The following is a 15,042-nucleotide window of genomic DNA, read 5'->3' as shown; positions in this document are numbered from 1 at the left end:
GAAAGACATTCTGCATGAGTTACTTTGGATTCCATAGACAACCCAATGGGAGGCTCTGAGAACATTTCAATGATGTTCAAGAAGTGGGTCTGGGTCTTGCTGTCTTGCGATAGAAACTCACTAGTTGGGAAAGTAATATTTGATTAAGGAAAGGGATTGCCAGATTGTTTTATTTGTTTTTTAAATTGATTTGGCTTCAAGGAAGAAAAGATTGCCTAAGCAAAAATCTGCTGATGAAGTCACAGAATGATCCCACTTCTGGAATGAGCTTTGTTTTCTTGTATTTTGGTAAGAGATTTGGCTCTCAATTGGAAATGCGCATCACTCTACCCACTCAAGGGCAAGATGATAAGGTTCTATCAGACCACGCGTATAAGAGAACCTGAGACTCTACCAAGGTCAGAAATGCTGCACTTCAAGCCAAAAGATCTCTCTTGGGCTTGCTTGTTTTGACTTGTAACCACAAATTTGTCTTGTCTAAAGTCCAATCACATTATAAAACAAAGTACCGATCTCCCCAACACAGCATTCTCTGAAGCAGCTGGAGTCATAGACTCCAGCTAGGGGATTCTCTAATAACTTTTCTGCCGCTTTGATTTCCATAGAGCTCTAAATTGCTGTGTCTGAAGCTGAGGAGAGCAAGATGGTTTTGGAAATGCTGAATCCAATGCACTATAATGTCACTGGCATGGTGCCAGAAGTCATGCTTGTCGGCACCATGCTGATTCTGCTGCTCATGGGCCTTCTTCTCTTGATTTGGAATTATGAGAACACATCTTCAATACCAGGTAAGTCACTTGCTTATTTCTTTGTCTAAGGATATTGTTTCTTCAGGCTTTTGATTCATGATTGTAAAGAAAATTTTGCAAAAGGACAAAGAGCAAACCCTAGTAAGATCTCTGAAGACCATGGTCATGAGAGCAAATGAGGACTGAGGTTAAAAGGTTTATAACTATTATTTGCACATTTTAAATGAAAGCATTTAAAAAATATCTTAGATAAACTCATCTAGTCCGCACACTATTTTGGAAAAATAGACTTGACATAAGTGCTTTTTAAAGCAAGCTTGAGATGGGGTGGAGCAAGGTAGAATTCCAGGTTTTTTATTAATTTTTAAAAATATATATTTAAATCCATTCCAATTTTGCCCTATGGCTGAAGTGTCTCTGGAATCCCTTCTTTCTCCATTCCTTCTCCCTCCTACTTTGCCTCACCTGCACCCTCTCCCTTTCTTGCATTTCTCCTTTCTCTTTGTTTTCTCTTCTTGGCAGTTTAGTGATTGTGGCATCACCATGAAAGTTGAATAGGACCTGGGCAATGGAAGAAGAATGGCGGCCACCACCATTTTATAGGCACATCACAACATGATGGAATCTTTAACAAGGCCCATGGGTCAATTAAAAGTAAAGAATAATAGAATTATCTAGATAATCCCAATGGAAAAATCCTACCATTCCACCACTACTGCTTTAATTTTCAGATTAATTCAGAATTACCAGAACTGTTGCTTTAGTTTTCAATGTAAATGCCTCCTGGCAGGCACCTGTTCCCAATCCCATAAGCTATCCAATAACACAGTTTCAAGAGCATAGTAATTACATATTTCTAAGTGTGTTGAGCCTCAATACAGGGTAACTGAAAATGGGCACATGGGACTGGTACAAAATATTGCATGTCTGGATTCTTTTCAAAATGTCCCAGTTAACTGCCTGTTTTTCCATCTGATTCAGCCTGGTTACTTGAATGCCAAATTTATTGGGATATTTAGTTAATTTTGTTCTCTGCTCTCCAGCCTCTGGGTCATCTCCAGAGGAGGAGGCTTAGAGCTGAAGAAAGATTTCCTGGTCTTTGACTTGAACTCCCACTCTGGATGTGCCTCTTCTTCACTGGATTTTTCCTCTACCTAGTGGGCTCCTAAGTCAGGGTCAATGAATGGTAGGAGTGAAGTGAATGTGTATGGCGGGGAGGGGGGTGGAATGATTTTTCCTTCTCTTCCCTGACATAGGCTGAGGTGTTAAAGTCTAATCCACTTATTATCAGTGCAGCTTGCAAAGAGAGAGAGGTCAGCATTGTCTGCCCATCCAGTAAGCCACAGGTTCTCTTTTAGTTATTAGAAGAAGCAATGAGGCCCAGATTCCCAGGTCCTCCCCCAGACTTTTGAAATCAGATGTTCCATGCCTGGGAAAATGCATTTAAAAAAAGACACCCAACTGCCCTAGATTCTCCTGTTGCAAGCACCGGTGATATTCCCTTGAACCCTGGAGTCTGAAGTTCATCTTATGCAGAATAAGTGTAAAAACTGGAAGCTTAAAGCCCTGGGTCAGAAAGCTAGGTGGCATCTCACTTTGTCCTTCACTTCTGGGCCAGGAGCATTGGCAGTTAGATCACATTGATAGTACAGTGGGCCTCTGCTCTGCCAGAGGTGGGGCCCCAGGCTGATGTTTTAAAAACTTTCCTCTGGTAACTTTTCATGGGTAGACAGGGTTGAGAGCCACAAAGATGGGCCCAGCTCCTTCATTTGATAAAAGGTTCAGAACAAGTGATCTGCCTTGCCAGGTGACATGTTATGACAAGAGTGAGAAACCGGGGAGTTTTACAAGTGAGGGGTGAAAGCCCAGAGAAGGAAATGGCTTGTCAGCTCCCCAGTGGAAGGAAGGTGAGAGCATAGGGGATGCCTGGGAGGTCCTCAGTCCCATGTCGATGAGCACTTAGCTGACCAGGGAGTTTCTAGCTTTGTGCTAACTTGAGGTCTGGTTAGAATCTTCTAGTGGCACAGACTAAGAACCGGTGGTTCCTGGTTGGGAGTGGGAAGATGAGAAAATGGTCCTTGTTGGGGTGGTTGTTCTTGCTGCTCTGTTCTCCTGAACTCCTCCTGCCAGCTCCCTTGCATCAGGGATCACTGGGTTCTTGGTTTTACAGGTTCCGGGGAAGCTCAGGGTTGTCAAAAACTGAAGGGAGTTCAGAAGGCAAAACGATTAAAAGACCTTAAGTTATAAATTACTCTGGTGAGGTTGATGTTAATGCCTATTTCTGTGGATCAAAAAACTGAGGTTCAAAGAGGGCAGATGTTGTACTGTTAGTAGACTGGGACTCACATCTAGGCTTCTTGTGTTTTCTGAGAAGCTCTCCCAGGTCAGGTGTTTAAGGGTGGAGGGCATGTGAAGACAAGAGGTGTGGTTTCTGGCCTGGGAAATGGCCGACAGTTAGATGGCATAGTGCCAAGGAGGGGGCAGTGAGAATCTGGGGGAGGAAAGACTTCTGTGGGGGATAGGGTTGTAGGCTTCAGTTCTGAGAGATGCCCTAAGGCCACTGATCTCCATCCAGGACTCTCAAAACCTGGCACCTGGCAGCTCTCCCTTCTCCAAGGACACACAGCCATCCTAACCTTGAATGTGGGTCCTCTCCCTCCACACTCTGCTCTGGGCACCACATCCCCAGAGCAGGGCACTTGGAAGAGGACATGGCAACATGTTCTTTTTCCCACTAAGAAACTATTTCACAGAAAAGTGCACAGTGTAATGGAAGATTTGCCATCATGGTCCTGCACAAGAAATAGGATGTTAATGGCATTCTAGAAGTTCCTCGTGTGCCCTCTCAGTCACTCTCTCATTCCTGGAAGTAAATACTTTCCTGGATTTTGTGACAGTCACTCCCGTACTTTTTTTTTTTTTTAATAGTTTGGTCTCCTCATTTTATATACCCAGACAAAATGGTTTAATTTTGCCTAGTCTTAAGTGTTTGAACAATCAAAGCATTCATGTATTTATTCTTCTGTCTTGCTCCTTTGCTGGATATTATGTTTGTAAGATTCATCCATGTTGTGGCATGCAGCTGAAGTTTGTGTCATGGCCGTGTGGTATTGAGTCTATGAACATCTCATGGTTTAAAACCAATTCTACTGTTAAGGACACTTTGGGCATCTCCAGTCTGGTGGATGGCATGGCTGTGAACACATGTATACACAGGTTTGTTGGGGTATATTCTGAGGTGTGGAATACAACAGCTCTTGATTAGAGCAGCGGGTGAGCAATCCCAGCTGTTGGCTTCAAGGAGGCTGTCTCTGCACAAAAATGCAGTGAAGGATTTACTACTCCTCTTAGGGTGTGAAAGAGGCTCCTGCAATCACTGCATGCCTAGATAAGCATTCCCAAAGCAGACAGCAGAGTAATGTGGAAGCAATCAGAATATTCCCCTAATATTTTACCCAAGTTTCTATCCTCCCAGAGCATTTTCCTCTTCAGCAGGGTTAAAACACTAAGGTTCTCAGCCTCAACTTCAGGGTTACTGCAATTTCCCTTTTTCAGTAGATACAGCTCTCCACAGTCATATCTTATATCTTAAAATGTTTTCATTTTGAAATTTTATGTTTTGCAAATTGGTTTTTTAAAGTGATGGGGGTCTCACTATATTGCCCTGGCTGGCCTTAAACTCCTGGGCTCAAGTGATCTTCCTGCCTCAGCCTCCTGAGAAGCTGGGACTCTTGGGGTGTGCTACCATATCCAGCTCACTGTTATACATTCAGATGGATTGGTGGCTCCCAGATAATAAGGTTTTCTTCATGGCACCAACCTTTAGATAAAAGATGGAAAGAGCAGTGTTTTATTTGTATGTCTTTGTTTCTCATGGGACTTGCATATTGAGTGAGTGAATGCTGAATAATTCTACTCAAATTCAAGTAGCTATTTGGCTCTTGTGAACTAAATGTGTGTTATATGATATTTTTTCCATTTTTTATCAAAATGTAAAATATCTTAAATAAGAATAGCATTCAAACTTCATTCTCTATGTTATCTGCATATATTTATGAATTTTGAATTTATGAATTTTGAAAATTCATTAAGGAAACACTGAGCATGCAGTATGGCTAAGCTATAAATATCCAGTAATATAGTTTGTTATTACCTATTTTAACTGATTAAAGTTTTCTATATCTGATGACATTTTAGGGAAATATATGTTCAATCAAATCTATTTGTTCAAATCTTTTTAAAGAACTCAATGGAATTATTTTAATATGGAATTATTTTAATAAAGTCAATCATCTACTATATAATATATAGTGTTATTAAAATAATCATAAGATTAATGACCCTTTGATAATATTTTGGTTTTATAGATATTAACAAAGATCTTCTTAAAAGGGGAAAAGAGCTGACAGTATTGTTCTTATTAACTCAGTCATTGCAAAGTAAAAGGTTAAAAATTGTTTGGATAATTCCACTGAAAGCTTTGATTATCTAGATTATTGTACAGCTCTAGCCCTGAGGGGTGAGGGTGTTCTCTTATACAGTCAGGCATGTTTTGGCTTCACAACTATTGAACTGACAGAATGGAATTAAAGAAGAAAGATTTACAAAAATGACTACTTTACAACTCCTAAGACCATCCTGAATGTTTTTATTTAGTTTGTTTGCCAAAACCAGTAAAGTCAAATGACCAAGTTTGTTCTCTGCTGTAAGCAACATCAAGTTCCCCAGTCATTGCCTGGATTTGGGTTCTTTGAAATCTTATCCCTGACTATATAAGGAAGGATGTGAGTGGCCACTGCTCTTGCCTAAAACGAGATCACGGGACTCAAGACACTGAGAAGTCTAGACACTGAGAAGACTTGTTGCCTAATCCCTCAATTCTTAGCTTTATTTTGCATCATGAGATTTAGCCTAAGATTCTTTTCTTAAACTGAATCTTTTTTTGAGAGGAAAAAGAAGATGTGAATGTTTTTCGATTAGACATTATCTTTGCAGATCTTGCTTCTCTCAGTTAAAAGGATTATTTCCAAACTGCCCAGTTCTGACATATCCGTTCTGTCAACTGGGGCATTCAAAACCAGAAGTTTTCAGACAAAACCAAACTGCCAAATAGTTCTCCTGCTTGGCACTTTTCATGGGTTCCACACTTGTTACCAATGAGACAAATTAGCTTGTATGCAAAACCCATTGGCACTGTGTAACTTGGGAAGAGATCAGCACACATCCTCCAGTTCATTGAGACTGAAATGACTGAGACCAAATGGAGCTAGTGTGATAATGGGCTCCTGAAGTACTTTTTACTCACAGAGGGATGAAGAGCCCAGGTTAAGCTTGTCTTGGTTTCCATTTTAAATTGCTTTCTTAGTGAATCACAGATAGATATAAAGAACATTTATCTCTCAAATTTTGTAAAAGGGTTTTCAATGTTTAAAGTGTTAGTCAGAGGATTATGTGTCACCCCTAAAATAGCCCTAAAGAAGGCATGCAACAAGTAGCAGCTACTTTGCTCACCTACTCTCATTATCCACAGGTCTGGGGCCCTAAGAGGTCATTGAGCTAGAATTAGCTCAGCAGCTTTCCTTTCATATGTGATAATGTTTCTAAAGGTCAACAAAACACATTGAAGATAGCACCCCTCCCCAAAAAGGAACATTTAGATATAAAAGAACAACTATTTCTGGTTTGCTAAAATACAATGTTCTGATGACTATCCTAGGTCCTGGCTACTGTATGGGAATTGGGCCCCTCATTTCCCATGGTAGATTCCTGTGGATGGGGATTGGCAGTGCCTGCAACTACTACAACAAGATGTATGGAGAATTCATGAGAGTCTGGATAGGTGGAGAAGAAACACTCATTATCAGCAAGTAAGTTTGTTAATAAAATCAGAGACACAGGGGTGGAATGTGGCTCAGTGGTAGAGTGCAAGGGTCTGGGTTCAATCACCAGAACCCAAGATAATCATCATCATCATCATCATTTTGCATACTTTAAAATCAAGACTGAAGTTTTTGCTATTTAAAAAAAAAGTAATTTTGATTCCTTGATATCTTGGTAAGGCTATGTTTTTACTGCTATAACGAAGGTGAGTAATTCCTAGGTAATACTGCATGCAAACAGAATAATTGGATTGAAGCCAGAGGTACATAGATAAAGAAGTCTGGAAAGTTGGGAAATTATTCAAAACTTCTGAGCAGTGAATGTGGAAGCTCAGAATCCAAACGATGTGGTGTTGACAAAACAGACTTTAGGGAGAGGCATTATCTTTTCTGCTTTTCTAAAAATTTGGTCTTATCTCTACAAGTAAGCATTAAACAACACACACACACACACACACACACACACACACACACACTCAAGAAATTTAAAATAAAAAATTAGAACAAAACTTGAGATGCAGGATCTGACCAGTAGTTTTCTAGAGTATTTCTAACACTAGTCTCAGAGTCCTCGGAAACAGCAGACAGCAGGCTATGGCACCATTCAGGTGCTGCCATCCCTCTAAGACTGTGTGCCAGTATCCTGGCCTGGCAATTCCAAATAAGTCAGGAGCAGCATCACCCATTAAGAAACAATGTCCTAACTCCCTGCATCATTGTGTTTGCTGAGTTACCTTAGTATGTTGACCTCACTCTAGAATTAACCAAATATACATCAACTGTGCACTAGTTTTCTTGTTTATTGATCTTAAAAAAGTGAAGCATTTCAAAGAAGGCAGAATTCACTAAACTTCAGATAACTTGACAAGCACTTTAACAAAGCTATCTGCCAACAGTGTCTCACTGATAATTTTTTTAATTTACAATCCCTGACAGAGCTTTACCCACAAGCGAAAACTCACCAAGGCGTTTTAGTAATTTGGTGGAATTGTTCATCCCAATACATAAACTATTGATCAAAATGTAAGTAAAGCATTTCTGGAAACTGCATGAATTTTTCAGGCCAAGGTTATGTATTTCATTTCATTAAATATCATGGTATCCTCAAAGCCCAATTCTTTCAAACAGATTCTGAAAAAAGGAAGCAGTGGGAGAAAATATGTTGTACTTCCAAATATTTCAGACTACCTGGTAATGTTATTTTGGATCTGTCCAATACCTCAATTTTTGCCAGGGTTTTTTTGTTTCATTCAGTTTGGTGTTGAAGCCCTTTCCAGAATAGCTAAGGCAGACCACATTTATACAACTAAACATAAATGGCTGCAGGTAGACATGTCATTGCCCTGGGTTCATTGTAAAACACTGCTATAGTGGTTCTCAGAATGTTCTTCCTGGACCAGCAGCCTCAAACAACCTGACAACTTGTTAAAAATGCAAATTCTTGCCAGGTGTGATGGCACACACCTATAGTCCCAGCAGCTCAGGAGGCTGAAGCAAGAGAGTTACAAGTGTAAAGCCAGCTTCAGCAACTTAGCAAGGCCCTAAGCAATTTATCAAGACCTTGTCTCAAAAAAAAAAAAAAAAAAAAGGACCAGGGATATGGCTCATTAAAAGTGTTTCTGAGTTCAATCTCCAGTACAAAAAAAAAAAAAAAAAAAAAGCATATTTTTGGGACCCACCTTGACCTACTAAAAAGGAAAGCCTGAGGGTAGAATCCTATAGCCCGTGTTTTGACAAGCTTTCCAGGTAATTATGAGGCACACTTGAATTTGAGAACCATTGCTATATTCAATAGATCATAATTACTCTTTGATTTTACTTGTCCTGGTCAATTTAGCTCTGGTCAGTCAAATTTGAGTGAATTTGATATCCTTTTTATTTTTTATTTTTTGGTACCAATGATTGAACCCAAAGGTATTTAACCACTGAGCCATATCCCCAGCCCTTTTTTTTATATTTTGTTTAGAGACAGGGTCTCACTGAGTTGCTTAGGATCTCACTAAGTTGCTGAGGCTGGCTTTGAACTCTTGATCCTCCTGCCTCAACTTCTGGAGCTGCTGGGATTATAGGTGTGCACCACCATACCTGGCTTGAATTTGATATCGTAATATGTTCTCATTTAAAAAATCAGTACTTACAGTCACTTTTAAAACTAGTTACTGTCTCAAAAAAAAAAAAAAAAATCCTGGAACTGCTGTCCTTTGGTTTGGGGATTGAAACATTTTGCTTTTTCAGCCCCCAGCTCAGCATGCTGTCTTCCAGCCCTCCTCAGTTCTGCATGTCTGCCTTCCCTGACACCTGCTTCCCTTGACAAGCAGGTGAAGTGACCCTCAGAATATTTATCCAATAGGGGTCCACTCATGGTCAGCATCTGAAGCAGTGGCTTCTCATCCCAGATGCATATTAGAGTCTCTCAGGGAGATTTAAAAGCCCAATGCCCAAGCCTTTGAGATCAGAATCTCTGAAGTGGGAACCCAGACATTAGTGGTGTTTGAAGCTCCTCAAGACTCCTCAGCAGCCTGCAGAGCTTGGGAACCTCCCATTTAAAGAGAAAGGAAGAGGAAGAAGGTTCTGGTACAAGAGGGCTTTTGTGGTGGGTTAGGGGAAACGGCTAAGCACAGTTGAAGTGACATTGTCTTGTTGCATTACCCTTGAGTCCAGCCAGTGGTGGTGCCATAGGACTAGATTGGGAGTGAAGAATGATGGATTTGAGAGTGGAGAATCAGGCAGAAATCCCTCTCAGGAGATACTCAGATGGTACACTGAAGTCACCAGATACATTTCCTGGGTGTCCAAAGACAATCCCTGAAGTAGGATGCTTGTTGCCATTAGGATGGCATCTGGCCACCCTGCCTATCTTCATTAGGAAAGTGACCTTAGCCACTCTGACCATCTCAGGCACTGATTCACACAGAGGCGTGGACACAGCCTACCTGCCCTTCCCCCAGCTCTCTGAGTCTTTTCTTGTCCTGTTCTCTCAGGCTTTTCACTTGTTGGAGTCTTTGTGTTCTCCTTAATTGCCTCAGAGCCGCTCAATTTTGTTGTTAAAGGCTGAGCTCCCCTCAGGAATAGGACATGTTTTTCCCCATCTCCTTTCCCCGCCTGCTCTTCAAGTCCCTTCCAGAACTACCCGTACCTCTTGAAAAGACCCCATCGGACCTCGGAAAGCTTTTTATTTTTAAGTGAATAGTTTGCCATATTACTTTTTTCTTTTTAAAATTTGAAGTCTGTAGTCATTCCAACCGTGTAGCATTCAATACAACTTTTCCAGCCAGCTTAACTCCAAAGTGTTAGGGGCTGCAGAACTTCAGGGAAGGAAGTCAGGCATGAGTGCTATTGTCATGCTGCCTGAACAACCTGGGGCTTTGAGATAAGGTCTCTCTCTGGTCATCTGTGGATGAAGTATGCACAGTTCCCCTGCGTAGCTCCCAGGCAGCTACACTTAAGCGAGGGTTTACAGATGCTGTACTTGATATCATATGTCCACTGCATGTATACATTAGTTCTGTCATAAATACCCGAAACCTTTGAGTAACAACCATAAAGGGGAATTAGTAATTAACATACTAATTCAAGTTTTATATGTATATCTTCTAGCAATTAATATACTTATTAGGATTTTATTTGCATACCTTTCTTAAGTATGTGTAAAATTACAAGGGATTCACCCAGTTATTCTTTCAATATCCATTAAGAATCTATTACATACCAAGCACTCTATGATTGTAAGTTTTAATAATCATAATTGGCTTTCCATTCTTTCATTAAATAAATATTTACTAAGAACTTGCTCTGCCTATCAGATATAGTTCTACACTCTGGGGAATCAGCAATATTATACTTTGGGAATAAATCAGGCAAATATCCTTACCTTTGTGAAGCAATATATTGTTAATATACCAATATTAAGCAAGTAAAATATTTAGTATGATCATGCATCACTTAACAACAGGGGAATATTCTGAGAAATACATCATCAGGCAATTTTGTTATTGTGTAAACATCATACAGAATACTTACACTAAGATGACTGTGATGTCAGAAGATGATATAATCTGATAGGACCACCATCATACATGTGGTCCAGCATTGACTGAATCAATCAATGTTATAAAGTTATGTATCAATCAGAAGTGTGAACAACAGTCTCAATTTGCCTGAGATTAGGGGATTTTCTAAGATGTGGGACTTTCTGTGCTAAAACAGGGACAGTCCTGGACAAACCTGATGCTTGGTCACATGATTGTTAGGTGGACGTGTACTAAATAGAAAAAAGTAGGGAAAGAAGATGGACGTATAATTGTAAATAGACAATTTGAGGCAGTCCTCACTGAGAAACTAGCATTTAAATGAAGACCTAAAGGAAGTATGGAAGTGAACCACATCGAAATCCAGAGAAAAATTATTCTAGACAGAAGGAATAACAAGTGGTGAAGTCCTGCGGTAAGAATATTCAAGGACCAAACTACAAAGATATTAGAGTAGTTGAGTGGAAGCACAAAGGACATGAGATTAAAGTGAAAATTAGGCATAAGAGCTTGTCTGTCCTTACAGGATATTTTAACAATTCTGGATTTTACCCTGCATGAGTTTGAGCAGAGGAGTGACGTATCTGGCTTGTTCATGTTTCAGCAGAATAATTTTGACTGCTCTGTTTAGAATTGGCAGTGAGGGGACAAGGGATGGGAGCAGAATGACCTGTTCAGCAAGAGATGATGGTGACTGGTTCAGAATCCAGCAAGAGAGGTGGTAAGATGATGATGTGAGATTCTGGTCACATTTTGAAGGAAAAGCCAGTAGGATTTGGCTGTTGGGTTAGATGTTGGGCGTGGAAGAAAGAATAATTAAGTGATGCTCAATTTTTTTTTTGTCTTGAATGCCTGGATGAATGAGAACATCATTACCTGAGCTAACAGGAACAAGTGTGGAGTGGGGAGATGTCCAGATCATGTCTAGCTTCAGACATGTTGGACTTGACATGCCCAGTGGACATCCGAGTGGATGTTGATAGGGGAGACTAGTATGTATCCAGTTTAAGGCAGTCAGAATCTAGCAAAGGAGACTGAGAAGAAACGACCAAACAGAGAAAGGAAAACCAAGGGAGAATGGGGGTCTGCAAGCAAGGTGAATAATGCATTTTAGGAGGAGGGATTGTTAACCATGTCAGATACCGCTGATGGGCCAAGTAAAAGGATGGACACTTGAGTGTTGCTTCCAGACAGGTCATGGGTAACCTTGAAGAGAACACTTTCAGTGGAATGGTAAGGGGAAAAACTCTGGCCAGAGGAGAGAATAGAGGGTGATGAGTTAGAGGTAGCAAGTGTAGCAACTTTTCCAAGGAGTTTGACACAAAGGAGGTAGGAGATGGGCCACTAGCTGGAGAGGGATGCACAGTTGAAGGAGTTTGCATGTTCACAATAAGGAAAATCACAGCATGCAAATTGTGGTGGGAACAACCAACCACAGAGTGAAATTGCTGATACAGGAGAAGGAGAGGGTTTGCTAGGTGAGATGTGAAGGAGTCCCCAAAGCAAGAGGAAGGATTGGCCTTGAATGGGACATAGAATTTCCTCCACAGTAACTGGGGGAAGACTGAATATGTTGACCCAGATCCTGGTGGTTGTAGCTTCTGGGGATTTCCTCTAGTTGCTTCTATTTCCTCAAGAAAAATAGGAATAGAGCCTCTATCTGAGACCCAACAGCGCGGAGTGAGGGTGAGGGTAGAGAAGAATAGTCACGTAGAAGTGTGAATAGACTTGGGAGTTGGAATTGGATTTCTTGCTGCACTAAGGGCCCATCTGAATTTAACTAAGACCTGTCAGCAGGGTGAGTGTGTGAGTATGTGTGCATGAGTGTGGTGCACACATACTGTGTGATCTGTGCAAACACAGAGTAAGCTAAGGGCTGGGTTTAGCTTGATTTGATCACTTGGTTAGGGTGGTTATGGTAAGATCTCTGTTATGAGAATGGTATTTCTCTTGCTGCGACCCTAGACTTTAAGCTGGGTTAGTATTAGAATGGGCAAAGGACAGTGAAGAGGTGACAGGACTGATAGAAATTGTGTCTCAGACGCAGAGCAGTGTACGCATGGGCAAGTATTCTTAAATGTTTGTTTCCAATTATTTCCTTTATTGCCTTCTCCTCTTTCTAGCACTCACCATAGTCAAACCTGGCCACAGGTGTGTAAATTTAATAAAATAAAAATTGAGGTATTTCCTCCCTGCCATCTAAGAGCTTACTACCTGGCTACTTTTCATTTTGATTAGACAATAGATTTACCCTCTTTGGAAATGTCTTTTGACTTTAGTCATGTTTAAAGAAGAAGAATGACCCAAATAACCAGATATCTTACACTGTCCACTGTCCCTTCTAAGCCTGAGAACTCTGTTTGTTTCTCCTCAGTGCTGAGAAATCCTCTCTTTCCCAATGATATGAAGCTTTCCTCAGCCAGTGTCACCGGCCAGCCCACACAGGGCCAGGGCCAGGAGGAGTCTGGGCTGGGGTTCCTTTCTCTTCCTTAACCTTATCTTCTTCACTCTCCCAATTTACTTTGCTTAGATAGACCCAGCCTCACTTTGATAAATAACCTTGTTTTAAATTGCTCTCTTGTGGCCAGTCACAGATACTGCGCTCTGGGTACCACTTCTGCCTGATTGGCTTTGTCACTAGCCAAGTCTGAGCTTCTGACTGAAAATAATTGAGATGTTGGCGCCCCCTAAAGGACACAAAGATTTAAAAAGTAGTGTTAGCTAACACTTAGTTGGGTTTTTGACTGAAGTTTCTTATTCATTCTTTTTAAAATTGATGAGCAAATTCTTCAAAGAAATAAATTGATATTATTAACGTACTTTCCAGAATCTCTAGGGGCCAGATCAGGAAAATAGTATTCTGCTTGTCCTCAAAGTACTTAGAATTTCTAGATACAAATTTGTGAACAAAAAATATAAAATTTACTTACTTTCTACTATAATTATAGAATGAGGTAGGAGAAGATAAGAAAAGTTAGAGTTTCAAATATTTTAATTACTAAGAATTTCAGTCCTCCCTTTAGTATGGTTTTTCTATGTAGCACACAATTTTAACTGCCAGTAAAATTAATTTGCTGGAATATATATTGGAACATCTAGATTCTCATTTTCATTTTTGTTGCTACTAAGAGGATAACTTGTCCAAAACTTGAAGTCATTTGGTGAATATTCTCTGGAGCAAAATCAGGAGAATATTTTATTTTCTGAAAAGTAATTGTTAATTACATAATAATGTTTTTTTTTTCATTTCTTACCACTGCTTTTATTTCAGTGGTGAGAAAAATTTAAAATTCTAGTAGGACCATGGAATATATCACAAATGTGTTTGATTAATATGGAGTTCACAGCCTAATCCATTCAGTTAGAGCAGAGCTCTTTTGACACAGTAACTTCTATGGGAAGGTATTTTGGCAAGCATTACCTGAACAAGCTCACTAAGGTAAAGTCATCCTTTAGGAGCCAAGTGTCAACTTTGAGAGGGAAGAGCAAGTATCAGGATAGCCTCTTCAGCCCAGATGAGAATCAGGTATGTGTAGCCACTCCCAAATTTTAAGGGTTATGTGTTCTGAAAATCTCCATAGTAGAATTTGCAGTTGAGAAACAAAATTTCAGAGACGTGGGGAGGGAGAGACAAAGTGGCACTGAATACATGAAACCTTGTATAAATATTCAATTCACCAGAATTTAAAAAAAATAGCCACATCTGAAATAAAGAAAATAACAATGTATTTTATGCATCTTGAATTTGCATATGGGGCACCATGCAAACTACACTATCCCTATACTTGTAACATCCCATATTTTAGGAGAAAACTGTTACCCTGAGACCTTGATAAGTCATTATGGAGACAAATTGAGACACAGTGCTCATAGATAATTTCTCTCACCAGCACAGTGAGCCTTCCAGGCCAGCCCATCCAGGCTCTGAACAAGCCCAGGGCCAGAAGTACCCAGGGTGATCTCCTCTGAGCCTACCATGATACCATACTGGAGGGACTAGGCCTGATGGGAGACTCTAGGGGTTGGGTGATAAAGTCAGAAATATTGGTTCCAAACGAACAAAACAAGACCTCAATAATTCTAGCAACTTCCAATTCTGTGACTCACTCTTACAGGCAGTGGCACTGTCTGAAGTGGGGCCAAATGGAAACCAGGAGGCTGGAAGCTCTCCTGACTCTTGTGGTGCAGAGGATCCTTCTTCATAACAGCCTTGCAGCTCTGACTTTGGTGGTGGTTAATGGGTTGGTGACTTGGGGTTAGAGAAGAAGAGGAAATAAAGAACAATGTGGTGTTTGTTTTATTGTTTGTGATGCTCAGACAAGGAGTCAGTAGGTAGAACTGATTCAATTGGAGATGGTGCTCTCATGCCAACAGATGTATTCATTC

At 40.4% G+C, this 15,042-nt stretch overlaps 1 protein-coding gene across 2 annotated transcripts in view; it reads left to right on the top strand.

Annotated features, from left to right (window-relative positions):
- Positions 1-404: 404 nt before the first annotated feature.
- Positions 405-15,042, top strand: part of LOC124104408 (aromatase) — a 30,712-nt gene continuing 16,074 nt past the window's right edge. The window contains exons 1-3 of one of the 2 annotated variants that reach the window (XM_046461358.2): positions 668-788; positions 3,808-3,965; positions 6,466-6,616. In XM_046461358.2, coding sequence (XP_046317314.1) covers positions 6,480-6,616 — 137 coding nt within the window. In that variant the 5' untranslated portion in view covers positions 668-788; positions 3,808-3,965; positions 6,466-6,479. Of the gene's footprint in view, positions 789-3,807; positions 3,966-6,465; positions 6,617-15,042 lie in introns of both variants that reach the window. The other variant, XM_046461356.2, reaches the window with a different exon arrangement.

Source organism: Marmota monax, unplaced genomic scaffold (genome assembly GCF_021218885.2).
Source record: "Marmota monax isolate L192 unplaced genomic scaffold, Marmota_monax_Labrador192_F-V1.1 WCK01_AAM20220418_F8-fsc00001, whole genome shotgun sequence".
NCBI classification, from domain to species: Eukaryota; Metazoa; Chordata; class Mammalia; order Rodentia; family Sciuridae; genus Marmota; species Marmota monax.
Note: the sequence above shows the minus strand (reverse complement) of the source record. Positions and strands in the feature narration are given on the sequence as shown.